Consider the following 27,957-nt stretch of genomic DNA (forward strand, 5'->3'; position numbering starts at 1 on the left):
TGCAGTGCATCATCTTCATCCTTCCAACAGGCTTTATTCAATCTAAAAACATACAGGATCTTTCATAAAAACATGTTTTCCCTTCAACTTTCCTTTTCCACATTTCATTTTCTCATTTACCATCTGACAACATCCCCTCGACCTTCTAAGACACTTTCCAAAAACACTAAGAATGTGTACATTACTGTTCCACAAATGTCTCTAACTATGTTTTATACTGGAATGCAACAGGTTACATACTACTTTTTAAAATGGTGGTTAATAGGTAATGAATGTGAGAGATTAAGTGTGGTTTAATCATCAAGACTCTCTGGTCTTAAGGAATGACTTGTTTCATTTACTCGGTGCACAGGATAGCGACTCCACGCTCATAGAAGCTATGTGGATCTTCCTTGGTGGCAATGTCAAAGTCAACAGTGAAAATGAGGTCAGACCTGGTGAAGTTCAGGTAAACGGGCAGAGTGACCTGTAGTGGGAAGAAGAAAATAAGATGAAGACAGCAAAACCAAAACTAAACTTCATGGATGTACAGTTGTGTATCCATATCCATACCATGTGTCTCTTCTCAGAGTTGCCTTGCTTGATCCAGCGGAGCTGAGTCAGAGGCAGCTCAGTGGAGATGGTGGTGGACAGAGACAGCTTGTTGTTGGCACAAGTAGCTCCCTGCAGTTTCAGACCTGGGAGAAACAGTGAGCAAGTTTGACATTAGAAATCTTGAAACTAAATTTTACAGTATATTCCATTATATTAGAACTCAATTAGCATTTGGCAACAACTGGATTTATATTTTTCTGTTAAGCGAGTAACTGCCACACTCATGATTAGGCAGCTATAGTATAAATGGGAGCTTTCTTTTCTTTAGATTTAAAGGTATTCAAAATGGACAATTTTCAGTTCTTGTATTCCAATGGCGACTTCTTTAACAGCTGTTTTACTGTATTTTTTGGACTCTACTTGTCTGACCTTTGATGCCAAAGCTGCAGGCGTCCAGTGTGGCGCCCTGGGCACTGGTGACATTGACCTCCAGACACAGCTCTTCTAGAGACCAGCTGTTAGCCTGAGCCACATACTGGCGCGTTGCAGTGATGTAAGCCTCTGGTACAAACAGGCTGCCGAGGCACACGTGGATGTTCTTGTGAAGTGGAGACAGAGAGGGAGAAGAGGGACATAATAGTACTATGAGTGCCCTGGTTAATTTTTGAGGAATCCATCATACTATTTCAGACGCACAGGTTGTTTGATGCTGTACACAAACAGCTAACCAAAACTACCTTCAGTTCCTTTGCACCCCCGCTGGCAGCTCCCTGAGAGATGTTCTGCAGCTGTTTGATCCTCTCACTGAAGTCTGCCACCCACTGGATCACAGTCATGGAGACTGGGACTGTGTACCGACACCAGCTGCGAGGGAGGATGCCTGCACAGACAGATGTATACCGTAGTTACTTATACACTCAAAGTATAATCTTTTCAATGACTTCTTGCTGGTCAAAACAGACAATAAAGAATTAAGTGTGTGGTGATTTCCATCTATTAATTTATTCGTCCTCAAACAAGTAAGCTAAACCTATACAAAACAAACAAAATCAGAGTGAAAAACAAAAGATTTTACCTTTAACAAGGTCACTGATGAGTGTGCGCAGGTCGTTGGTCTGCTTCTTCTTACCCTCACACACTTGCACCACATCGGACAGATCCTGGCGGACCTCCTGCAGCATCTTGCCGCCCATCTTCACCTCACGCTCAAAGAACCTGAACAGTGGGTCCTGGTGGTTGTGTGTTGGGATGAAGAAGATATTAAATCAAATGCAGAAGCTTGGCAGATGCATCAGTGATACACAGGAGAGCAAGTACGTATTCATCTACTGAAACTTAAATGTTTTTACTTCTTTTCATTTTACCTCGTTACCTCTCGAGTCAAGCACAATAATTTTACACATAACATAAAGGGTGTTGTGCAGCTTCTTGTAGGGAACACACATTATTTTAGGTTTGTCTCCTGAAGTCTGCTTGTCAACCACCTTTCCTCTTATTTCTGCCATTACCTTGATGTTCTCCACTGTGCGTTTGAGTGGATTGACTGTTTGAGGCATGAGCTGCAGCCAGTTGCAGGCAGTAGTGTGAAGGGTCCTCATCCAGGCCGGCTGGGCATCAGATGTGGATGAAGCACGCTCCTTCTTCTCCGTCTCATAGGCAAGGTCATCCTCATCCTCCAACATCTGCATTTTCAGCATCTTACCCATCATGTCAATGCCTGCGCAGCCCGGCAGAGGGAGCGAGTGAGCGGGGAGGGAGGGAAGTGGGGGAGAAGTGGAAAACAAGGCCATGGTGGCAGGTGGGGAGGAGAAGAAATTAATAGTGGAACAAAGAAACAAATAGCTTACCTCAAGGATGCTTTCATAAAAGCTTTGTTTTAACACAAAGGAATTTGTGGCAGACAGACAAACAAATTAGGACTACACTGGGTAGGACGAAAGACACACAGGGCTTAAGGCAACATTTCCATTAAACGTAGCCATTCAACACAGTTCCAAAATGGATAAATTAACCACATTCTTGACGGACTGGACCTGTAAAAGAAATGAATGCAACAAATGTAGGGTGTCGGGTTTTAGGAGAAACTAAGGGATGGGAGTGAGGATGAAAAGGAGAGGGAGTGTGGAGGGTGGTCCAAGGGGTAGATGCTTCAGGCACTGGGATTGTGGGAGTTTGGTAGAGTTGTCGAAAGCAATCTGACAAAACAGGGAGGGATATCATGGGGAGCAAAAAGGATCGGGGAGCTGTGTGGTTGTTTTGAATCCTGATCTGAGGGCAGGGTGGGGATAATATCTCAGCAAAGCGACATGATGGCTGTGAAATACAGCTGCTGGAGGGTGAGGTGACACACACCCATCCTTTAGGCAGAGCACCTTTTAAAGTACGATGGCTATGAACTACAGCTAGGCTATTACTACTGAGACTAAAACTAGGGGCTACTTCTGAAACCATAGAAAACTAAGTGCTAAAGTGAACTGATGAGAAGATGAGAGATTAGCAGGCGTATCCTTAACACATTTTTTGCCACCACACACAGTATTCTGCCCAAAGCAGGTGCAAAAATATGAGCTCTCGACCACTCCACTGCACTGGGACACCCTGTCAAAGTAAGAGTTAAGACACTAGAATAGAGAGAGAGATGGTTAATGATTGGTCCTGTGAATACATGACATCTGAACAGACAGAATGAGACAGAAGAATCAGGATGTGCTGTGTTCCCGTTGCTGTGACAAAACACAACAGAGTACAGATGATGAAGACGACCGGTTGCAGCATACCCTGAGTGGTGAGCAGGACCTTCTCAGCATTGCTAGGCAACCCGAGCCAAGATGGAGTTTGAGTGTCGGGAAGCATCTCTACCCAGTGCATGAACTCCTCACGCCTGTAACAAATCAAAATTACGAGCATACTTTACTGGTTGAGGTCATCAGGAGCAGTGTCTTTCAGTATTCAACACCGTAGGAATGGTTATACTTGTAAAAACCTGCCACCACTGACCGAATGCCGTCAGGCATCTTGATGTCCTTGTGTCCGTCAACCTTGAGGGCCAGTTTGAACTCGCTGTCGAAGCTTCCTTTGGTGAAGATGCGATCCAGGAAGGTGATGAGCAGACGCTGATCAAACTCATTGTCGATGCGGCCGCCATAGATGGACTGGGCCATCAGGGTTTTCAGAGCTGCCCAGGGGATCTTGTCTGGTGCAATGTTTTGACGACCCTGTGTGGTTGTGTGCAGAGAAGCAAAGTGTGACAAGGTTGTCATATTTTTAATACATAGTCAAAACTAATACTTCAGTAATCTATCTGATAAATTTAGTAGATCTGGTAGTGAGAACTGTATAAATTATTAATTCTTATTCTGACACATTAAAAGCAGTGTATATTACTTCTTCAATATTCTACAACCTTAGCAGTGTCATCCAGCCAGGTGTCAACGGTGTCACAGGCAGAGCGGAGGTCAGACTCTCCAAACTCGTATTTCTTGGACCATCCCAGCGGTGCATAGCGCAGACGCTCCTGAATAACTGCATGGAACCAAGCGAGCAGGAAGTAGAGACGAGCACGCTCGTTGGGAGCCTGTAGAAAGTAAGTAGATAGTAGATGTAAACGTTGAGTAAGCATACAGATGGTTAATGATTCATCTTCTTAAGTGTATGTTGGTGAACCTGATCTCAAGTCACCTTGCACATGCGAGCCACAGGGATGCTGCTGAAGGTCCTGAGCATGTTGGCCTTGACACCAGGAGGAGGCTCAAACACAAAGATTCGACCGGCACGAAGCAGATTCACTGGTACCTGGCAGGAAAGCACAGTACTGAGACTGTACTCTTCAATTTCAAGATTATTAAGTTTTTGAAACATTTTTTATAAGTGATGTTGTTTACCTTGGGGTTGATCTCCATTGTCAGGAAAAGCCTGAAGCTGGCGTGAGGCTGCATGGAGTGGAGCTTCTTCTCCAGCTGCATCAGCCACCCAGGGGCCAGGTGGACGTTCTCCAACATCACCCACCTGCAGGATGAAAACAGTCCGGATAAAGTACAACAACATAAAGTCTTCATTCTCACAAATACACATAAACAACATTACTTACCTGCCAGACTTGACAGCAGTGTTGATATCTCTGTCAGCCTTATTGAAGCCCTCAGCTGAACCTGTGGTCAGTGGAAGAACACACGGCGTTACAACATCCTGACTAAAGCCTTTGACTTGGGTAACAACAAAAAACAAAAGTCAAGAGTTATGAGATGATTCCTTCCTTACCAATAGAGATTGAAGTGATTTGTTTGTTCTCCTCAGCAGCCAGATCTCTGACCAGCCCGCTGGCATCATAACCTGGTACAGAGCACATCAACACTGGGGTGCTGGGCTTCACCTACAAACACAAGGAGCAATATGTCAGCAACACATTCAACAGCCTCAACAGCCTGGCAAAAGCAAAGGCCTCTTGAGTGAAAATTATCCAAGAAATATTTGACACTACCTCACTGTCCACGATATTAGCCAGGTCAAGAGGCTGCTCGACAATGTTCATGAAGCTCTCTCCCAGCACCTTTGAGACGAAAATGTGCGACATGGCCAACAGACGGTCGGGGCGGAAGGCCTGAATCAGCAACAGCTGATGCACTGCCTGGCCAATAGGAGCTGAGCAGGAAGTGATGAAGAATGTTGGTTAGTAATATATATATATTCATTAAAGTATTACATTTCACACTTGCCTCCTGCATCATTTTCAAAATATGATGAGTATATATACACTCACTGGACTGCTTCTCCTCTGACCACAGGTAAGGAACAGCCAGATCTGGAGTATTGCTCTCAATCCACATGAAGAATTGCTGAAGCAACAAAACAAAGCGATAATGATCACTGATACAGTTCATATTCGGCCTGTTAGCACTTACAGAATCTGAGTACACTAAGAATCTGACAGTACCTGTTAATAAACTAAAGGTACTCACCTCATCAGCTTCAACTTTGGCCACCAGGTCTTTGAATGCTGGCAGGCAGCTGAGACGGACCATGGCCTCACTCTGTTCAGTGGTCAGACCTTTCACCTTGGGCAGTGACATGCCCTTCAGAACAATCTCTTTACCACGCAGGAAGTGCTGGAACTCCGCATCATATGAGGGCTCACTGGAAAGAGAAAGATTCAAAATGGTTCAAATGGTTGTACAGGTTGATGCTAACTGGAAACACTGTTTTATGTAGAACTACAGCTTGAACTAGATAATAGATTTTGCAGTAGTTTTGGTTTAATATCGGCATCTTACCTGGTCATGCCCTTCAGACTAATCTTAGCCAGCAGCATGGAAAAGGTAATGTGGTCCTGGTGCAGCATACCTTTAGCTACTCGGTTGAATGCCACCTACAGTCAAGAAAATAAACATGTTATATCTGTTTTGTTCATACCACCAAAGATAATAAGCCTCTTGTTTTCAAAATGTGTTCAAACCTGGAAAAGGTCCTTGGTGATGACAGCGAGTCTCTGTGAATGATCACTTATGTTCTTGAGGTTGGCGTTCTCATACAGCACAGTGTGGTAGGTGTCCAGGAAAAAGTGAAGTGAGTACTGGTACAGGAAGTGCATCTGGAACAAGATTAAAAAAAAAAAAAAATCCATCAATGTTACGGATACATAGTGAGAGCTTTAAGCGGATTGAGTGAATGAACAAGTAAGATGTATCCAGACCTGGTTGAGAGCCTCCATGGTAAAGTAGATGCTGCTGCAGGCAGAAGACAGAGACAGGTACTGCTGTGACACAGCTTCCACCTCAGCCATGACGATATCCGTCTCTTCCACCTTTCTTGTGACCTCGGCTGCCTCCTTCTTCAAGTTCTCCAGTGTGGTGATGATGGTGTCGTCATCAAGGATACGGCCCTTGACCTCATTGAGGGCCTGCAGCAGGGATTTTTCCAGCTGACGCAGACGCAGCTGGAACTCACCTAAAAGAGAGAGGGGGAGAGTCATTGATGGGATTTCTCATTTCACTAAACTCTTTTACCTCCGAGACTTGAGTCTGAATTATCTTGTATCTCTGTCAGTGTTCATCCCCAGCTGTGCCCTGTCAGTGAGTTAGTGCATCTGTCACTTTGTGTCTCACCTTGCAGTTTGAGGAGGTCAGAGCGTTTCTCATCCACATCAGGCCTCTCAGCCTTTAGGACCTCGTTGAGACACTGGCTCTGCAGGCTGCTGCGCGTCACAGTGAAGTTGACAAATGTCACACGAGAACACAAGTCTGGTGGGAACTCGACCTGTAAACACAAGAGGCACCATATAAAAAGTTAACTTTGTGTAATCATTTTAAAGAAGGAAATGCTGTATTCCAGTCTGAGACTAGACTCAGATATATAGCTATTAAAATTACTTAAACACCTGAAAGATAATCTACTCACCGTTGGGTCTCGTGTGGAGAGGAAGATGACAAATGAAGGTGACAGATCGATGTCTTGGTCTCCAAGGGTGATGAGGACACGTCCTCCAGTCCTGCGGACCTCTCTGTTCAGCACTGGGTTTAGGATGGGGTCGTAACTCTCTACATCCTTAAAGGCAAAAAATAAATAAATAAGGTAAATAAACAAATCCATGATAACTCCAAGGGCAGTGGAAAGTGATCACATAGCAAGTGCACAATAAATGACGGCAGTGATAAGCAAGTGCTCTTACCTGGACCAGCAGCGGGTTACCGAAACGCAAAGCACTCTCCAGGTTCTTTCTGAAGGCATCATCCAGGAAACTGGTTCTGGTGATCTTGCGGTCTTTGTACTCATTCATTATGAACTCTGTGGCTTGGCCGGATGGATCAATGATGAGCGGGTACCTAGAAAGTGCAATGGTATAGAATAAATCAATTAGTGCTTAGTATCTTATATCTAAGTTATAAAAACTAAAAACATTTGCAATGCCAGAAAAGACAGATACTGACCTGTTGAACCTGTTGAGCATGATGGCATTCTCAGTACAGAGGTCATCAGCTGGGAGGGAGTTGGCTTGCCAGCGCAGCCTCTCGTCAGCATTGGACAGATACTCAGTTCTGGCAATATCCGTACGGAACTGAGGGAGAAATTTAGGCCAAATTGAGTAATGAACCTGACATTAGATCACAGGAAATGGAAAATATGTGGTGGTGCAATGGTAGTTTATGTGGCAGGTTGTAAAGTGCTCAAAATCTGTGGTTGGTCACATTATAATATGGCTATAAACTAAACTTTGGCACATCTTCTTATGATTATAACAGCCTTTGTGCTTCCTGAGCAATCAACAAATAGGTGTACTTCGATGACCTTTCAATGTCTTGTGTTAACAAGCTTATTAACCATGATGATCAAAAGTGACTTCTGCCATGTGTATCACAGCTTCAAGTACCTGAATGTTGGCCTGCTGCAGGTGGTGAGACCAGGTAGTGAACAGGTTCTGTCTCATCTGTTGTTCGAAGTAGCCAGCATAGGTAATGAATGCTGCAGAGAGCAAACAGTCACCAGCAATGGTGGACATCTGGTTCTTGAAGGTCTCACTGGTCTTCTCCCAACGTTCCCTTTCAGCTGACAAACTCTTCAGTAGGGCTGTGCTGCGGTTCACCTAAGAGGAAAACCAAGAGTTCAGGAATATGCTGCAAGACACTTCACTTTAAAGTGGGAAAAAAAAAAACGATAAAGAGGGAGCAAAGCATTTATTTGAGGACCAGTTACCTTTGCCTCGACTGCAGCCAGGTCGGCCTTAATGGCCTGGGCCTCTGAGATGAGGACGGCATACTCCTCCTTGTAACGAGCGATGCTAGCCTCCAGGTCTCTGATCATCTGCTCCACCTCTTCTGCCTTTGTCTTGTTGTCTGTGGCATCATCCTCAAGCTTCTGCAGTTCGTTACGCAGAGGCTCCACACGCTTCAGCATGTCAGCATAATTGAGCTAGGTTTGTGGAAGAACATGGTTACATTAATTGGGGTACTCTTTTTACCCATGTTTCATCTTCATTTTTATATTGTTTGGGGTTTCTTACCTGGGCAATTGCCCATTTCACCATAGGCCCACAGGCCAGAGAGGCCCTGTTGACTTGGTCGTAGTTGTAGCTTGGGTTGGAGAGATAGTTCTTCTTCATCTTCTCACGGATGGAGTCACTGGATAAAGTAGAAACAGTCCAAGAAGTTAGTTAAATAATTCTATGTGTAGTGTGGGAAAATGATCATAAATCACCAGAAATTAAATATGACTTTATAGAGTAATGCACAGGATGATTTAAATTTTGTTTGGCTTGGGGAAGGAGTGCAATTTCTACCATCTTTACTGTGAGGAATGCAAAATCATGAAAAGGACCTCTAGCCAGGATCGATTTCAATAAGTCAACAACAAGTTACCATCAATTCTGATTCAATAAAAATCAACCAATGTGACTGCATTCCAGGAACCTAAAATCAAGTAATAATCACAGGTGCCGTTTGATTAATATATTGATTGAGTACCATTTGATCTTCCATTAGATAAACACTAAACACATATTTTGACACTGGTACCTCATTTCCTCAGAGGAAAAGTTGACTATGCTGCTGATGAAATTGTCCCTGATAATAACTTGTCTGATTTTTTTCCAGTCATTGGTCTCCTCGCCCAGCATAAGGCACATAGACTCCAGGGCCAGTTTGACTGCAGCTGGGGGATTGGTCATAGCCCGCACTTCTACTAGGTGCTGCCTCTTAATAGAACTCACCGCTAGTTAGGTGGAAGGAGGAATGTGTTTGAAAGAAAGAAGTAGTAAGAGGAAGGGGAGAAGGGGAGCATTTAGGGCAAGAAGAGGGGAGGAATTTGAAACAGACGCAGGGGGAAAGACAGAGACAAAGAGGGAGAGGGAGCTCTTTAGTGAACAATTGCACAATGCATTCTCTTTTATTTCACCTGATCTCCTCCGCAGAGAAGTTAACAATGGTGGGGATGAAGTTCTCCCTCATGATGATGGATCGGATCTGCTTCCAGTCAGTCGTGCTCTCTCCCAGGAGCAAGCAAATGGACTCCAGAGCCAGCTTCACAGCTGCGGGTGGATTGGCCATGGAACGCACCTCCACCAGGTGCTGCTTCTTAATGGACTTAACAGCTATTAACATCAGGTGAACAAGGATGGTGATTATGAAAAGGAAGAGGCAGTGATGGGAGGATGTAAGCAGAGATCAAGTTGTTAACAAAAATCCCTTGGAAAAGACTTGAGTAAGAGATAACATTGTAATAAAAAAGGGAAAAACTACTGAAGAAAGGAAGATAGAAGGATTAATAAATCTATTGGACAAAAACAGCCGGGAAAATAATCTTCTACCTTAACAGTGCTATAGAATACAATTATATAGTTATATTGTTAGGCAAAGTGTATAACAAACCATCCTTACATGACAAGAAATAAATGAAATGCACTATTAAGACAGATGCGAGTAAACAAGCCACTGTACCATTCTGAGCCTCAATAACAGCAGGCTCCACCTGGTCCAAGTCTTCTTTGACACTCAGCTGTTTGTCCTTGATCTTCTCCTGTTGCTTGTATACAGATTCCTGGATCTCCTGGCTCATCACCTGGAATCACAACAGTAACAATATATGAGTTAATAAATCTAAGTCTTTGCAATACAAAACTAAAGGGATAATGTTAAAATCCTTAATTCTTTTCTCAGGAGAAAACAAATTATTTTTGTGTACCTTTTTCTTCTCAGCCTCCTGCTGATCTTTGACCATCTTCTTCAGCTTGTCGTTGGCAGCAGCATTCTTTGTCTCCAGCTCCTGGCTCTTGATTCTCAGGTCACGACGAAGCTCCTCCACCTTGATGAGGAGGCGTAAGTACAATTAGGGAATTGTAGAGCAGGCGCTAACAAAATGACTCTTCACAGCGTTGGGAAAATATATAGAATAACTTGGCACTAAATGTATGAAAAATTAAACATTAAATGAAATAATACAATACAATACAAAATGATTTTACCTGATCCACAGTCTCCTTGATCTTGCGGAGACCAACGTTGAGGTGCATCTGCTGCTCCTCTAACTCGCTGCGTTTCTCATTGAACAGGTTGGCATACTGGTTAATAAAGTCCAGGTAGTGGCGAGGAGTGATAGCCATGGTATGACCACCTCGCTTGGCCAAACGGTTGTTGGCCTGTAAAGAATTGATATCATGCATTAAGTACACATATGAAGTATGTATTAGCAAATGTTAAAAGTATACATTTTATTTAACAGTGCTTCCAAATATGCATCCTCACCTGGTGAAGTGTCTGGTGTACAAACACACAGCCATTGACGATAGCCTCGCGATGAGACGGTGGCTGGGGCAGTTTGTCATAGACGATGGGCATGTAGTCTGGCACCTTGTAGTTTGGTTTCTCCAGATCCATCTTGCTGGTGAACTCCTTACCCACCTGGTAAAGGGCCTCTGTGGACCAGTCTCCAAACCAGTTCAGCACACACCTGGCAGAGAGGAGGAGGGTTTTCATTAAACAACAGAAACTACATAATTCCCTGCATTTCCCTCTTATGCAATGGATAAATTCACTCTCAGTGTTTATAATGTCTCTGTACCTGTTGAAGAGAGCAGGAGATGTCGCAGCCCTGTCCTTCAGGCCCTCTGATGAGGGGTTCATGGTGAAGACCACATGGAGGTTTCTGATGACTTGGCTTGTGAACCACTTGTACAGCTCTTCGTGTGTGTCGAGCATCAGGCCCTCTTTCTGGGCCCCCTCCTTACACTGAGTCATCAGTGTGGCATACTCATCTCCCTCGAACAGGCCAGGGACCTACAAACAACAGATAACATTAACATATCAAGAACCTGACAATCCAGACAGCTCTAACAAGATCTAACAATTGATGCTGTATAACATACTATGATGCCGGCAAGTTACCTCTCCGTTGGCCAGCAGTGTGTTCATTCTCTCAAGGAAACCAGAATCCAGCACATTGGACTCATCCATGATAAAGGCGATCTTCTCATTCTTGCAGCCTGAGCGGCGCAGCACTGTACGCAGGTCCTCATCAAAGTCCTCTCCAGTATATTTCCTGTGGACCTAAAACACACACACAAAAGTCAATGAATACACACAGGTGAATGAACACATATGACTTCAAATACCTTTTATTTGTGTTTTACCAACCTTGATCTGGTAGACACTAAGTCCGTTCATCCAGGCTACGAATCGAGACAGAGTGGTCTTTCCTGCACCACTCACACCAATCAGCAGCAGATGGCCCTGAGGCTGACGGAAGATTCTAGAGAAGGAGAGTCCTTTTTAAAAACTTGCTCTCAAAACAAATATACCAATTCTGAAATTCTCAGAGGTCAATGAGCAGCACTGATGTACCAAATCTCTGAGGCTTTAACTCACCGGTCAATTCTGAGGACATGGTCCAGCACCTCGTTGAAGAGCACCAGAGGGACATCCAACTCCTCTTCATAGAAGACCTTCAGACGGGCCTTCACATAGTCCCTCAGCTCCTCCTGTTCCACTGGGATGTAGTCCTGCAGCCACATACAAGACAATCAGTGAAAATTTAAATTAAAATGCTAATGACTAGAAGAAAACATTAACAAGGCAGAAATCATAGGATAGTCAAAATAGCTCTAATTTACCTTGGAGAGCCAGTTGCTGTAGAGGATAGGCCTGTTGAGAGCCTTCTCCTTATCAATGTTGGGGAAGTGTTTGAGAGCGACCATGTCAATGTTTTCATCTGTCCACCTTCTCTCTTCATCACCAACCAGCCTGGAAAAGTGCAAGGCCAACCACATAGTCACGACATTTGGTCACTTTTCAATGTCATTTGTAAAAAAAAACAAAAAACAAAAAACAAAATATAGACTGAGTGATAAAGCTCAGCCTCTCAGTAACTAACACTCACCTATCCTGGAAGAGGCGGAGGGCCTCATGGGCCCAGATGCGGATGAGCCCCTCAACAGGTAGAGTCTCAAGTGGCCGCAGGGCCTCAAAGATACCCCTCACCCAGCGGGTCATCTCTCTGGGAGAGTAGATGTAATGGGGTTGGGTGTCCTGGGTGAACCGCTCCTGAGGGCGGGAAAAAGGGATTACATAATATATGCAAGCAATTTATGATTACGTTTCCTTTCAATTACATTATTCAGACTATGAAAAGTTACCAATAAAACTATTTGCATTTTCTGTGACAGTATGTAGTAAACTTGATATTGTCATTGCCATTACCTGAGACATGGTGTAGAACTCAACCATAGCAGCAGTAAGAGGATCGGCATATGTACGCAGAGAGGGGATGAGGCGCAGCATGGCACGGTTGAAGGTTCCATAAATCTGGGTGAGAGAGGCTGGGCCAGGATAGTCCACATAGACCACAGGAACATGACGCAGGAACCTAGAAATAACACCGCATGGCCACTTTTAGGACTTTTCATAAATAGTGTATTTGTCAATGTCATTTTAAAATATCTATATATTCTAATTATATTTTCTACTGAGATGTTAAGTCTGATCACTGTACCTGTGTGTAAGAGGCTTTCTGCCAGGGTCGGTGGGAGGATTACAGGCTCCAACAAACTGGATCCTCTCCAGTTTGACCCAAGTCTGGTCTGAGGTGCGATAGAAACCTCCATGTTCCACCATCTGCAAAGAAACAAAACAAGGGAACCATTTCAAACAAGGACAACACATCATAATATATGGCAAAGTTATTGGGGAAATTATTTTTGCAATAATCCTGCAGCGACAGTTGTGACTATCTCCCAACAAGGTATCATACCTGTCTGATGAAAGAGATGACTCTCTGTGTGCCGTATTTGTCCATGTCCGGCAGATTGATTTCATCACAGAACAACACCAGCCACTTGCCCAGCTGGACGGGAGCGAGGACGACACCGTTGGGGGTACGGCGGTATTCACAATAGTGGTCAAAGGTCTTCAGCAGCAGCTCTGGGGTGGTGGCACTGGAGAAGTTCAGACCCACAACCTGGTAGACAATAGGAGGAAATTTGGCACTTACAAAATGTTGACAATTACAAAATATAATTTCACCTGAATTTTACCCAGTTCATTTGTATTCAATGAGCCGTATGTAAAAATTTCAAGAGATTTCTGAAATTTCTCAAATGCTCATGAAAAAATAAAACAAGTTAACGAGTTACAACAACTGTTATTGATTTATAATCAATCCTACAACTCTTTGGTCCAGTGTCTCACCTCCATATCAGGCAAGGCCCTGAGGGCGCTGAACAGGGTCATAGTCTTTCCAGAGCCAGGAGGTCCACACAGCACCAGTGGTTTGTGCTCTGCCAGCCATGTGTAAAGCAAAGCCTCGTGGCGAACAGTGTCCAGGGTGGGAACCACGACATCAGGGGATGCCACCTTGTGGGTCTCTACTTCAATCTGTGGCACCTTGCCCTGCCAGGACTGCCATTCACCTGAGATGCACACCTGAGTGTAAAGGAAATACATTTAGTTTGCCTCTGAGTACATTTACAAGAAAATGCTTGTTTTTCTTTACCTTACAGAGAACAATCAATAGTTACCTCGTAGTCGATGATGGGGACATTGGGAGCAGAGGGGAGGGGCACAGTGGTGATGCGACGGATGTATTCTCCAAGCTCAGCCCTCATTTTCAGCCGTCCGTCACCGGAGAAGGACCACAGCACGGCGTAGATTAGATATCTCTGTAGAAAGATAATGCCACAAAATTTCAGTTGTAAGAAAACGTACATAGTTCAAAGGTGTTGTCAGGTACGCATGATGAGAGATCTATGCTTCTTTCGCTGAGAGCTGAACACAGAACGTTACCTGCATGTATCTCTCCAGCTGATCAATGGGCATGGGGAAGTCAGGATGGTTGTTGTTGTAGAGAGCCACATTACGGCAGGCCTGGTGCAGCATTGAGAAAAGGGAACCTAAGCAGCGCAGGCGGGTGAAGTCCATGATGTGCTCCATCTTGGAGGCATGCTCTATGGCCTTGATCACCAGGCCTGTGGAGGTGAAGTAAGGCTGCAGGATAGCTGCAACATCACGCTGGATCTAGTGTAAAACAGACAGCAGGATATCAGTAAAGAAATGTTTGACATCGCTTCTTGTGTTTTTTATATCTATCTATCAGTGTTTTTCTGTATTTTCTTCATTTTACCTGCAGCATTGGTGATGCAGTCTCCTCCTCGTCCTCTGTACCCTTCCTCTTGCGCTGAGCTTCATCCTCTCCCTCATCCAGTGGGATGCTACGAATGCGAGCCAGGAAGTTGTTGAAGATCATGTCGGTGCTGAGGACATCCTCACTGAACCAGACCATACCACAGCGAGACACAGTGGCCAGGGTGGCGTACTTCAGGTCCTGTACCTCAAACATTACACGCACCTGTGAAAAGAGAGAGAAATGAATAAACATGCTCCCACCAGACCAGATTAAAATTAGGGAACCTGTGCTTGAAGTGCTGTGCTTTTACATTTGGTGGTAAGCTGAGACGCTCTCCGTTTGGCAGGGTGAGCAGCTTGTTGTCATCCAGGACCGAGTTGAGATTTTCAACCCACTCAGGGTCAACATCACCATCAAAGATGATCCACTGGCGCTTCTGCAGTTCACCTCTAACATTGTCAATGATCCTGGAATTGAAAGAAAAAGCATTTTCAGTTCAGTTATCAGTTAGAAAATAACTGTTTAACTTGTTTTGAAAGATCAAAACTAGCCAAGCAGAATTATACCCTTAATAACAAACTGTTAACAGACTCACTTCCTGAGGACATGTGTGAACAAGCCATCAGTCCATTCACGAGTGTTGGGGTCCAGGGTTCCATACAGGTGATCCTTGCTGATGGCCTTGGGGTCAATGATGTGGGCCACACCCTCAACACCTTCCAGCCTCTCCAAGGCTTTGAGCAGCACCCTCCATGCCATGGTCTTTCCACTACCTGAAGGTCCCACCATCATCAGACCGTGGTTGATCTGTGTGATCTGGTACAGTTGGAGCACCTGGGAGAGGTTGAATAACCAAGTTTCAGAAAATTAAAGTCACTTGAACATTGTGGAATTTCATCCTTAAACTATAGGGGAGATTCAACAATTTCTAGAGGCTCTAAATAGACATAAATTAAGTTGATTTAGCTACATACCTTCTCCACCCACATGCTGCCTACATCATCACCATCCCCGTAGGTGAGGTACATCTCCGAGCAGACCTTCTTCAACTCCTCCCTCAGAGCAGTCATCTCTCCTCGAAGGTACTGGACTCCAGGGAAGACATCTGACAGCAGGCTGAACAGCAGAGGGATGTCCTCCGCCACCAGCTTGGGAACCATGGTCTCACACACACTCTGGATCAGAATCTAAAGCAAACAGGACACAGTAAGTGAAATAACCATTTTCTAGCAGGATTATAAAAGAAAAATGGTCAGAGGCAAAACTTCAATAATAAAAACAACACAGAAACTTAATTTGCAGGTCCATCAATATGTCATTTTTCATACCTCCTGTTCAGGAAGGTTCTCAGCTATATCATTTTCATCAACGACCTCTCCTCGCTCAAGTTTCTCCCTTTTGATCCTCTGGATGCGCTCACGCTTGACATTGCCAGCACTAATCAGCACGCTCTTGAGAGCTCGCAGGCCGAAATCGTAGTGACTCTGAGATGACAGCTGTTCGTCGCACAGCCTGAAATAAGAGGCAAGAGATTAATTCACAGAAGCAAGACCCCTGAATATCCTCTGAAAGGTATTTTGACTTTTGTTAGTACTTACTTGAAAAAGGGCACAATCTTCTTAGCGAGGATCTCAGCAGTGCGGAAACCTTGAGAGTAGAGCATGACCTGTGCGATCAGCTGGCGGTCAGGCTTGGTCATGGCCAAGCTGCGGAACAGCTTCTTCAGATTGTCAGGCAGGTTGGAACGACCAGCGTAGCCAGGGTTCATGGTGATGAAGATGGCCATGTCTGGGCTCACCTTCACCTGCTTGTTCAGGAGTTCTGTGGTGACGGGCACACCTGAGAGGGGGATAGATGATATCTTATTTACACTGTAGCTCTCATGCAGAATTATAACTGCTGGTGAGACACTTATTTGCTGCATCTCATCTGAATTTTATGCTTTAAATTCTTTCCTCTGTAGTGTACAGTCTCCTTACTGATTATGACATCCCAGTTCCCATTCATATAATACTTACTCCTGTCTCTGTTTGGGTTGCTGTGCTCTCTCAAGGCCACCTGGATGTACTGGACCTGCTGGGAGACGGCAGACAGCATTCTCTCCTCCAAACGGTTGAACTCGTCGAAGCAGCCCCAAGCTCCCACCTGACACAGACCCACGAAGATACGACCCATAGCCTACAAAAAGAGGAAATCAACAAAAGAGATAAGTGTGTTAAATCATTAATATGAGAACAAAATCCTGTAAAAACAACAGAGCTATACTGATCTTTTGTGGTGGTGTTTTTGTGTCTAGCCAAAGAATGAAGAATCTGAGAAGAGTCATGTACCTGGAAGTCGAATGTCTCATCACAGTTAAAGACCAGGACAAAGCGGCCGAGCTGGTGACCAAGGGCTTTCACAGACTCTGTCTTTCCTGTGCCAGCAGGACCTAGATGACAAGACAAACTCAGTGAAGTTCAGTGTTTTTCTATGTAAAACTGTACTTTTCTTAACAGTTAATTCCCCATTTCTTGTGTGCAAGAAAATATGCCACATTCAATTTTCATACCAAATGGTGATCCTCCAAGGCGGGCCTCCAGAGCCTGAGTCATTGTCAGATAGCAACGGTCTGTCAGAGGGGTCTGGACAAGCTTGTCCTGGACACCCAGGTACTCAAAGCCATAGTTAAACTTGGCATTGGCCATCTGAATGGAGAGCTGTTGCAGGACATCTGTCTGCTTGGGGTCAAAGTAGAAGCGCATCTGACTGAGCCACTCGAAGGACTTGGGGTTGTCGATCTTGTTCTTGATGAGAGTCCTGGTCACATCACGTTGGTGCACCAGCTCAGTGATCTAACAGGGAACAGAAGATTGACTTCAGAGAGTTTTCATTATACAAATATTATTTTAAAAGAAAGGATACTTTTTAAAAAATCCCACTGACCAGGTGCTCCAGTTTCCTCCTTCGGAGTGGGGGCTGCTCCATCAGCACAGTGTCAGCCAACACATTGAGGGTGGCCTCCACATTTGACAGCACTCCCTGCATAGGCGACATGTCCCCACCACCAGCGATGGTGGTCAATGCAGATTCGATGTTCTCAGACCAGGCAATCTGGGTGGACAGGACCACCAGCTGGGCCTGTGGACGGAGGAAACAGATAAGTGAAATTTTGCAAACATGTTGCCAGATTTATACATCTATAAAATATATGGGGAATGCTCTCAATGCCAACCTGGTAACGGTCAATCCAATTGATGTATTGGCTCAAGTCAATGGCTGTGCCCTTGTTGAAGGCTGTGACCTCTGTGACAGACTCAGCTAGCAGCTTGGCCAGAGTCACCCTCATCTCCTTCTCCACCAACGTCAGCCACTCGTTGATCTTGGGGTGCTCTGTGATGGACACTGGTGTCTTGTAGAAAATTTCTTCACCCTCCCGGGAGGAGATTCCCAACACCTCAGTGTTGTCCTCGTTGAGCAGGATGCTGGAGACACCAGCAAACATTTTTTTGAAGTGCTTCTGCAGTTTGGCCACATTCTTGCTGTTACCTATGATCTCAAGCAGGTCCTCATCTCCTACGAAGTAGAACCTGTCAACAAAAAGAACCATAAATTAATGCATGAATCAACTTACTGTACAACTAGAACAATACATATCCAGTGTCATCTTCATACCTGGGGAATGAGGATCTCTCCCTTTCCAGGTATTCTCCAAGAGCTTTCTGGATTTTTCCGAGAAGGTCAGCCAGACGCTCCAGGGACCTCTGTACTCCCTGTATGTTCAGCACATCCATCACTAAAGGAGACTTTGTCACCTTCTTCATCAGTGCCAAGAACTCTGTGCTGATACTGTGGAATAAAAACAAACAGACAAATTATGTTAATTTTATAGAAGAAAATTTACAGGAGTAAACGGAGGGGAGTACCAATATGTTTCCTCAAGGTTGTCTCTTATCACTACTTTGAATGTTGACATGACTGCTTAAATTTATAAATAAATTCTGTTCTCTTTTTTTTTTTTTAATAAAAAGGGTCCTTCACTTACCTCTGGAATCTCTGGGTTTCTACTGGCAGCAGATGTTTGATGTCAGCACTGCCTGTGAAGATGCCTTCCAGGTACACCCAGCGACGCTGGACATCAATCCAAACGTCAAACAGAGCCATGATGCGATTGAGCTTATCCTCCCAGCTCAGAGCGTCTTCCTCAAACACCTGGGAGAAAAAGAGCACGGTGATGATGGAGCTCAGAAAAAATGAAATATTTGTACAGTCTTAAACTGTTGTGTCAATGAAGAGAACACTAACTGTTTACCTTGTAGTATGGAGACAACTTCATGGCAGACACGCTGTTGATGTGTTCTTTGACCTTGTTGAAGAGGTCATCCCAGCCTCTAATCAGACGACACTTGTTCTGGTAGTTCACCAGGTCGAGCTCATACGAGTTCCACACTTCACGGATCTGAGAACCAGCAAACACAGAATTATAATAAAGTTCTACAAACATTCGAGTCATTTGTAATTATCTGGATTGGAAGCTGTAGATAAAAAATGTAAACTGCCCCCTATAAGCATTACAGTTACACTGCATAATCTCTTGAGGACCCTCCCTCTTCACCTGTTTTAAGAACTCCTCCAGAGCCATTTCTCCCTGGGCTACCAGGAGAACATCCTTCACCACCATCTCATTCTTCTGCAGATCCACATCCCAGATCTGTCCCAGAGTCAGCTCCGACAGGACCCAGTTCACATGCAAACGCTTCATCAGCTGCTTCCAGTGGCGGTCCTTGAGAGCCTCTGATTTCAGCTCAATCACCAACATGTTGACCTAGTGAGAGAAAGGAATAGGCAAGGAATTTAATAAACCATTATTGTATTTTTAGGTTAAATTTGTGCTCCGTGGGAAAAACTTGATGCCTGACCTTCAGGTATCCTTTAAGCAGTTTCTGGACATACTCATAGGAAGCATACTGTCTCAGTCTTGCTTGGAAGTTCTTCAGCTGGTTCAGAAGACCATCCAGGGTCTGACGAAGCTACAATCACATAACAGAAACACAAGGACAGGTATATACAAGTTCATTTCACAAATATACAAAAGAGGTTGAGTAATCTGAATGATTACTGTAGTTTCCTACCTTGCGAGGCTGTACGGACACCCAAGGCTGCTCTTTCATCTGGTCGATTTGCTCCCAAACCTTAGACAGCTCTGACCACACCTCCTTCAGGTCATGCAACTCCTCCAGTGCCACCTATAAATCACCACAAAGAAAGAAAAGGAGCCCAAAAAGTATTTACTTAGTCATCTCTCTTGTCTCAGAAGAGGTATAACAGTTAGAGCTAGAAACCCATGCATAATTTGATCTTCAAATAATGACTTAAAGTTTTATATGAATGTGTGCATGCATTACCTGGACCCTCTCTTCACTGCCGCTCAGCAGGCCAGTATCAGTGAGCTCCAGGGCCTCTTTGGCACGGGCACACTTCTCTCTTTCAACCTTCAGACGGCCAAAGTTGCCTTCATAGATGGTCAGAGACTGAAGAGCCTCCTCCGGACGCAGGCTACCCTGATGGAGCAGAAGACATTTGATAAAATTATCTCAGGTGATTGAAAGTCACATTAAAATATGTGTGCACTTAATTCTACTTTAAATGTGAGCAGTAACCAAAGAACGCTAGGTGTGACTGTATTACACTGTACTCCAAATATAATAAGATGACTCAATTTCTCTTACAGCAACTGGTTTGGTCTTCTCCCAGTCATTGAGCAAGTCAGTGGTGCGGTTTTCCACAGCTTTGTCCTCCTGGACAATCTTCATCTGTAGGTTGGCCACCTGCTGCTGGATAGCAGTATCCTTGCGCTTCATGATGTCACTGAAGGCCCCCCATTCACCTTCAATGTTGTCAATGTAGAGCCAAGAAGGAGGGAACTGGAATCTCTGCTTCTCCAGCAAACGCTGCCCATTGCGGAACAACTGGAGATAAAAGAGAGAGAATCGGATTACAACTCAAAACTGTCCTTAAAGCATGCCGTTATACAAAGGCCTGAAGGAAAGGATACTGAATGTTTCAGAGCACTTACATCCACATTTTTCTCAAACTGTTTGATCTTGCGCTTCAAGGTCTGGACATATGTTATGAAGTTAACAGCATCTGAGGTGCTGGCTGTGTCCACAGAGTGTTGCTCCAGATCTTGACGGGACTAGTGAGGGAACAGAAAAAGAAAAAGTTCTTGTTGAAGTTGTTGAAAGTTGATTAAAAAAAATATAGTTCACAGAATAATCTTCATATCAGTGTCTTTGAAATTAATGTTACCAAAACTGGTTAAAAGACACACAGTAATTTCTCAATAATATCACGTGTTACCTTGGAGATCTGGGCATGGAAGTCCTGCATGTTCTGGCCAAGCATCTGTCCAAACTTGCTGAGGACTTCTTTGTGCCAGGAGTCGTACTTCAAGTTAACCTTGGACTGGACCTGTTGTCAGGGACAAATAAACATTAAGTAAGAATTCCATTTGTGCATAAAAACATTTTTTAACATAACAATGCATTGTAATTTAATTACATTGCAACACAATTAATACAATTAATTTGCATCAACAATGGGCTTATGTAGAGGAGACTTCCCTATTCCCTTAAAAATGGTTAGAAATACAAAAATAAAAGATTTTATCTGGGACTGTCATTTTTGTAATAAAGGTTCTCTTGTATCAAATACAAAGCCGAGAACTAATTCATCATTACCTTGCCATAGTCAATGACCACAGGTCCAAACTCTTTCCGTGTCTCTGCATTGTCAAATGTTCCTCGTGCTTTCCGGATCTGGACCAGCAGAGCCTGCCACTTGGTGAGATCTTCACCCAAACGGTTGTAGATGTTCTCTGCTTGCATGTCCCACAAGCACTGGTACTGCAGCCACACCTGGACAGAGCCAACAAAGAGAAGTCAATGACTGAAAGAGGAATATTTTAAAACTTATGCACATATAGAAAGAAACCAGATAATGCAAGCACTAAAATAAAATGTTTCACAGTCATCAAGCAGTCCAACCAGGAGCGTAATTAAAGTATAATAACACATTGCTCATGTGCTCTTAAACCGATGAGGCTGTTACCTTGACGTACTGCTCCACCTCATTGACAATGTCTTCGACAGCATTATAGGCTTCCTCTAAGGCTGCAGGGCCATCTGGCATTCTGGTCAGAGCATTTCTGTAGAATTTCTCCTCCTCTGACAACTCGTAGTGGACACCCACCTAGTGAGGAAGAACAATCGTTTTTAAATAAAAGCAACGGCACAAGTGCAACAGGATGTCACATCCATATGTTTTTATACTGGTTTTGTGTAGTGTGAATCTGATCCCTACTACTTAAAGGGTCTCTACCTGGTATCTCTGGCTCTGGATTCTGGGAAGGGAAAGGATGACCATCTTCCAGGCAAACATCTCCTGGTAGAGCTTGTAACGACAGTCCTCAATTGGTGGGTTCAGGTAGATGACCTGGTTAGTGATCCTCAGCTCATGGACAACATTCTGGGGATAAAAAGTAATAAAATGGTCAGCTCTGTCCAGGTATGCAAAAGTACCTCAGGTTTTAGAGGTAATGTATAAACATAAAAAAAAATAAATAAATACAAAGTCACTATTCACGATGCTTACCTTGATCTTAGGCTCGCCTCCAGGTTTGTGGCTCACTTGTGGAGCTTCTGTGTCCATGTCCACATCAGCCTTGTCCTCCACCTGGCCTCGGAGCACCTGGGTCCAGGCCTTGAGGCCAGCCTGCAAACGCACTCCCAGGATGCGTTCAATCTAAGGTAACAAAACAAAAATCAGTGCCGTTTAAAAACCATCCACGTGAGTAGAAACAATGGTTCAAATATTCAGTGCATTTCCATTCTGACTCACTACATTCAATATGTAACTGAATGAGAACAACAGTTAATCTCTGTCTTGTGGCTAATTTGTGGTACCAACCTCAATGTCAAGCTTGTTGACCCAGATGGGCAGGTTGGAATAGGAGTGCAGATTGAGGTCATCCACTGCCTTTTGTACTCGGTTGAGGATGTCAGAGAAGGTCTTATGGTCAAACATGCAAGTCTCCAAAGAGCGAACCTCCAGATCTATTTTCTCCTCAATCAGTAAGAGGTCATCCACCTGGGAACAACATACAAAAGAACAAAATTAACTTGTTTGGAATGATTAAACATTTGTCGTTTAACTCCAAAGTGACAGCTTGAAGCAAATCTGTATTTATTCTAGATGTATGCTACTGAACGGTGACATCTCCACACCGACCTTCTCTTGGAAGTTGAAGACGGTCTCAGCCAACCTCTGAACATATGGATCGAGCTTGTAGGACTCCCAGACTAGAGTGATGCCTTCAGTAATGAGAGCCTGAACTTCTTTCTTAAGTCCAGCCACCAGCAGGGAGATAGATATCCTCTCCTCCACCTTCTCACAAGTGCGCTCGTAGGTGCGAACGCTCTCGATCAAAGAGATGGCAAATGGGTACAGCTGGTTAGCTTGGTGGGCTTTGTTGACGATGGCCAAAGGAACGCGGAAGCTCAGCCACTTGAGGTTGCGGACCTCTTTGGACAAGGTGATGATCTCTGGCAGGAAGTTGACTTTAAGCTTGAGCATGTTTCCTGTGCGGCCGCGGGCACGAGTGCTCTCAATGGTGAAGATGCGGCCAGACACACCAAGGTTACGCTGCTGCACCTGATTTACAACAGAGAGGGGCGACAAATGTTTAAAAACTGAGGGACAGTTAGCAAAAAAATAAATAAAAACATGCAGTGTCAAACATGCAGAAATAAGTTTCAAATCAATTTTAAAATATTTGAAAAAATGGCAAATTAATACAATGTATTATATTTATGTCTTTGTACAACTCCATACCTTGCGAGCCCAATCATCAAATATCTCTTGAGTGTTGAGCTTAGCCCTGAAGCTATCTCCATCCTGCTTCAGCTTAAGCCCCTCCACATGGTTCTCCCAGCCTTTTCCCAGAACGTCCTCCACCCTCTTCATGTATGCAGTCAGCTGACGGTCAATCTGCTTGGCCCAGATGATGGATCCAGACACAGGTGGCAGGTCCCGGACGTGGCTCATCTTACAGGCCTGGCTCTGAGGATACTGCACTTTGAACTTGTCGTGCAGTGACTCAATGTCATCTTTCACACGCTGGATGAGCTGTGTCTGGTACTCCCGAATGGCACCGCGGATGTGTGGGCGCACAAACAGGGCATTGAAGCGGGAGAAGATGCGGAACATCTCGTTGGCATTCTTGGCGGTTCCCAGCTGATCACGCAGGCGGGCAGTGATACGGGTCTCCACCCGGTCGATGCGCTCATCGTAGCGCTTCATGGCAGCTTCCCAGGCTTCCATGCCTTCCTTTGAAACATCCAGACCATCAACCTCTTTGACATTCTCGTATGCAAGGTTGACTTCCTCAATGGCGTTGGCATCGGCCGCATCAAAGAGAACTCCGGCTACCTTCATATCTTGAGGCTCAACTGTCTCTCCAGGGGCATGCTGCGGCACAGCAGAAACCTGAATACAAAAAGTTAGATAATTTTTATGTGTGTGCGCATATAAAATAAGACATCTCTACAATAATAGTACATTTAAATGCTCATGTTATAATAATGGCAAGATGTGCTTGTCAGTTAAAGTGAGGCCACTGACTGCAACTTGTAAAAAACCTTTCTGGTCTATAAAAAAAATAAAAAATAAATAAAGTATATCTACCTGAGGCCTCAGCACACGGACAATGACAGCCCTCAACTGCTCGTGCTGCCTTCTGAAACGTCTCATGTGGTCCAGGCGGGATTGGAGCTTCCTGTGGGCAGGGCTCAGACGCCACACCATCTTCAGGTTCTCCTCTCTCTTTCTCTTTACAATGTCCCTCAGAAGCACCTGGAGTTTCTCATACTCATCCTCCCAAGTCTGGAACACCTCGAAGCAAGCCACCATTACCTGCGTACACACAGAAGTTCAAAAGTAATTTAGGAGGATGTATAATGTTTTGAGCAGCTAAACGTAAACGTGTACTTCTGGGGGGAAAAGGCACAAAAGGTCATTTATGAATAGAGGCCAAACCACACCGACCTTTTCAAATTCCTCATAGGCAACGTGCATGAGCTTCCTGGTGCCCAACACCTTGAGAAGCTGGGAGCTCAAGTCCCTGGAGATGGCCTCAACTAGACGCAGTGCTCTCTGGATAGGGTACTTGGTGTTCCTAATCTTTTTCAGGTGAGTGAATATGGCCATCAGAGCCTGGCGAATCTTATCAAGCTCTGAGGCAGAGAGCAGGTCATTGAGAGGGAAGTCCTTCATCAGAGGATTGTAGTCATTGACAGTCTCCACAGCCTGTTTCAGACCTGTGAGAAGTAGAGGAAGCAAACATGTTCATTGTTGAAACTACTGTGAGCAAATAAAAGTACAATTTACAAAAACTAAGTAAGTTTTGACTGGCTGTTACTCACCAGTGTCAGTGTCAAAGCTGACAGTAGCATGGAAACGTTTGCCATGTTTGAGAATGTCCAGTGTGAGCAGAACCTCAGGGCTCTCTCTCTTCTCTTGGATCCTATTAAGGGCTCTTTCCAGATTCAACCAGAAACTGATCTCCTGCAAGGCTGTGCCTGAAGCCGGGTCACGATCAAGCTTTGTCACCTGATGAAAGGATGGGTGTCATAGACAAATAAACCCAGTGGTGAGTATGAGAGAAAAATATTTTCTAATACACCCATTATATGAAATACAAGAACACTGTTTTGTTTTAAATTTGAGACAGAAATATGAATTGGCTCTCACCTTTTGGATCTCCCTGATCCAGCGGTTGACTCCAGACTGCAGCTGGTTAAGGAAAGTTGGGTCCTCCACTTTGTCGCCAAAGTCAGTGACCTTGGGCTTCTCCCCACGCTCATAGCACTGTTTGGCAATGTTTGTGATGATGGGGTGGATGAGCAGGCTGATCTCAGGGATCTCAATGTTCTGCTGCAGGTGGAGAAGTCCCATCTCCAGCTCAGCAATCTTTTTCTCTACGGAGGGAGCCATCTTATCCCCATCTCTACAGGGTGATGACAGAGATTTAAGTGCTTTGGAGGAATTTTCCATCAGTGTCACTTTTACTACTGAATGCCGAGTTTGTGATTAAGTTAATTTCACAGGTTTTGAAACCATCAAAAATGTAAGACACATTCTGAGAATTACCTGTCTGCTTTGCCCGATTCGCGGATATAGGACTTGAAGAAAGGTGCGACAGCATTGCTGATGAAAGAGTGGAGTGTCTCGTAGGGAGAATCCTCACTCAAGGTCAGAACTCGAACTTGGGTTGATATGGGCTTGTCTGCATCGATGACTCCTGTCCTCTTGATCAAAGCCAAGCTGGAGGGAAGGAGAGGATAAATGCATTCACAGTTCAGAATTAAGAAAAGTGGAAGCTGAGTGCCCTGTAGTAAATTAAACAAATGTCTTAAATATAGAGAAAAGGCAACCTCCTTTACTCCATATAAACATTTTTTTATTTTACAAATGCAATTGCATGCTATGGCAAGGCTGAAAGTAAGACCTCCCTTCAGCACTTAAGATGCATAATTTACCTGTTGGACTTGATCCCATAGTGTATGTCAATGCTGACGTTATAAGTGATGCACTCTTTTTCTTCCTCTCCTTCATCTCCAACATCCTCTGTGTGAAGAACAAATTTTAAAAAAAATCAATGTCTGAATGAGTCAACAGAAAATTCATAAAACCATATTCTGTGCACAGCCAAATTAAATAATGATCATTGAATGTTTGTGTTTGCAAAATTCCAATATCCAGTTATTACAATTAAAAACTGTCTATTACTTTATCAGTGTTTACATTTAATTACCACCATATCACTCGGGCTGAGCACTAAGATATGCTCTGTTCTTAACTTATTCACCATGTATTTAGTTAGTTAAGGTCAACAAAATTACTCTGCTGCTAATGGTAAACAAAAATTAGAATTGGAAACTAGACAAGGGTGTAGTTCATGTATTTATTTCTGGGCCGTGTTGTTGCAGGATGACAAGTGCAATTAGACTGCCTGGTCTGTTTCCATCCATCTATGTCCCTACCATCCTTTGCAAGTGAGGTCATGGCTTGCAGGAAAAGATAGATATCTGCAGATACTGCACTCTCTGCATTGCAGCATTAGTATTCTTAGTGCAACAACACGAATAGGCTGGGGCTGGAAAACCAAAACCTACAGGCTCAGCCTGTGTGGCTGCCTGGTCATGTGCTATATCAAGAGATCAAGGTTTAGGACTCATAAAAACACGAGTAAGGGCAAACGGGCCTGGATTTTCCTGGAGGAAACTGAAGACAATGTGTTCATTGACGCAGGCTGGTTCGCATGATAACACCCCAGGAAGGTGGATACAACATGACTTGTAATTACGACAAAGCATTCATTGTCTTTGAATTTCTATGATTTTGAAGCTTATGGCGTTTTTTAATCTCTAAATGGGAGCTTTGTCTTTCATAAGCACTGTGTGTTTGCCATTTTCTCTTTTGAACAGCACCATTCATTTACTAACCTGACTTGGACATAAACGCATTGGTAATGCTAACTTACATAAAATTCTACACCAACATAGCATTGAAGCAGTTAATTCAACTGGGGCTTTAGTTGTATGTATCACACCTTAAACATGTCATTAGATAGCCAACACTGAGCACCTTCTTTGTGTTATTGCTCCCCACCCGGTGTGGCGTAGTAACCTTACAAACGATGTGATGGAGCAAGCTAGATTGGTATCGTTATCTACCCGGCTGTCAAGTAATACTGACCCACATAAACCTTTAATTTAGCCAACGCTGTTTAGTTTAAAAGCAATTCTGGTGATGAATTTCATAGCTACAGACACGTTGTGTTCATAATAATGAAACACTGAATAAAAAGTCCTGGTATTCTCTTCAGATTAGCTAGCTAACCACCCCTTGCTAAATGTACCTTTAAGTGCACTTCTTTCGACCAGGACAGTGTGAATTTGGGGGTCGGCCAGAAATTTCCTCATCTGCTCCACGGCGCTCTTCTCCTCTAGGGCGGTTTCCAGGGAGGCCGGGGCCTCGCCGCCATCTTCCAGGAGCAGCGGTACCAGTTTCCGAATGTGCTTCTGCAGCACCGAGGTATCAGCGACCGTCTGAACGGCAGACACCTCCATGGTGCCGGAGTTCTCCTCCGTCCCCCCGCCGTCGGACATTCTTTGAAGCGGTCAACGACGACCTAACGCGGAGCGAAAGTGATCAAAGAAACAAGACTGACGTTGTGGTGTCCGACTGCAGTATCTACTGAGTGGGTCAGACGCTGACTGTCGCTGT

General features: G+C 44.2%; 1 protein-coding gene across 2 annotated transcripts; it reads right to left on the reverse strand.

Annotated features, from left to right (window-relative positions):
- Positions 1 to 27,931, reverse strand: dync1h1 (dynein, cytoplasmic 1, heavy chain 1). Of its 2 annotated transcripts, none has more exons than XM_087174282.1 (78): positions 27,590 to 27,931; positions 26,208 to 26,295; positions 25,819 to 25,992; positions 25,420 to 25,675; positions 25,092 to 25,278; positions 24,715 to 24,986; positions 24,355 to 24,582; positions 23,503 to 24,156; positions 22,900 to 23,322; positions 22,579 to 22,758; positions 22,264 to 22,413; positions 21,991 to 22,137; positions 21,721 to 21,861; positions 21,351 to 21,527; positions 20,971 to 21,081; positions 20,687 to 20,806; positions 20,340 to 20,579; positions 20,016 to 20,171; positions 19,743 to 19,856; positions 19,530 to 19,640; positions 19,226 to 19,435; positions 18,923 to 19,069; positions 18,656 to 18,822; positions 18,286 to 18,459; positions 17,846 to 18,200; positions 17,557 to 17,751; positions 17,183 to 17,465; positions 16,962 to 17,062; positions 16,650 to 16,809; positions 16,230 to 16,470; positions 15,960 to 16,143; positions 15,606 to 15,818; positions 15,227 to 15,465; positions 14,942 to 15,098; positions 14,629 to 14,853; positions 14,292 to 14,522; positions 14,027 to 14,167; positions 13,698 to 13,931; positions 13,261 to 13,467; positions 13,003 to 13,124; positions 12,711 to 12,876; positions 12,391 to 12,554; positions 12,125 to 12,254; positions 11,880 to 12,013; positions 11,649 to 11,763; positions 11,400 to 11,561; positions 11,077 to 11,291; positions 10,761 to 10,965; positions 10,481 to 10,654; positions 10,201 to 10,320; positions 9,957 to 10,077; positions 9,036 to 9,231; positions 8,525 to 8,642; positions 8,218 to 8,433; positions 7,895 to 8,107; positions 7,455 to 7,582; positions 7,196 to 7,349; positions 6,925 to 7,071; positions 6,633 to 6,783; positions 6,221 to 6,474; positions 5,984 to 6,118; positions 5,802 to 5,896; positions 5,490 to 5,664; positions 5,291 to 5,366; positions 5,012 to 5,172; positions 4,792 to 4,903; positions 4,622 to 4,682; positions 4,416 to 4,539; positions 4,213 to 4,326; positions 3,938 to 4,108; positions 3,532 to 3,749; positions 3,312 to 3,415; positions 2,043 to 2,251; positions 1,610 to 1,763; positions 1,272 to 1,414; positions 964 to 1,132; positions 553 to 677; positions 1 to 466 (listed from the first exon to the last, which is right to left on the reverse strand). In XM_087174282.1, exons 1-78 carry the CDS (start codon positions 27,837 to 27,839, stop codon positions 338 to 340), a joined length of 13,923 nt encoding a protein of 4,640 aa, XP_087030408.1. In that variant the 5' UTR covers positions 27,840 to 27,931; the 3' UTR covers positions 1 to 337. The 2 variants fall into 2 exon arrangements, with proteins under 2 accessions (XP_087030408.1, XP_023263210.1); XM_023407442.2 differs by lacking the exon at positions 9,036 to 9,231 and adding an exon at positions 9,415 to 9,610 and having other exon boundaries at positions 27,590 to 27,930.
- Positions 27,932 to 27,957: the final 26 nt, after the last annotated feature.

This window comes from Seriola lalandi, unplaced genomic scaffold (assembly GCF_002814215.2).
Source record: "Seriola lalandi dorsalis isolate HSWRI2012SDOR001 ecotype SW California unplaced genomic scaffold, Sedor1 jcf7180002054335, whole genome shotgun sequence".
In the NCBI taxonomy this organism is placed as follows: Eukaryota; Metazoa; Chordata; class Actinopteri; order Carangiformes; family Carangidae; genus Seriola; species Seriola lalandi.

Coding starts and splice junctions, on each gene's coding strand:
- dync1h1 (XM_087174282.1), bottom strand. CDS start 27,839: ATGTCCGACGGCGGGGGGACGGAGGAGAACTCCGGCACCATGGAGGTG. Junction 18,460..18,655: donor GAAACCCAGAGATTCCAGAG/GTAAGTGAAGGA, acceptor TTTATTCCACAG/TATCAGCACAGAGTTCTTGG. Junction 16,471..16,649: donor CAACCCAAACAGAGACAGGA/GTAAGTATTATA, acceptor TCCCCCTCTCAG/GTGTGCCCGTCACCACAGAA.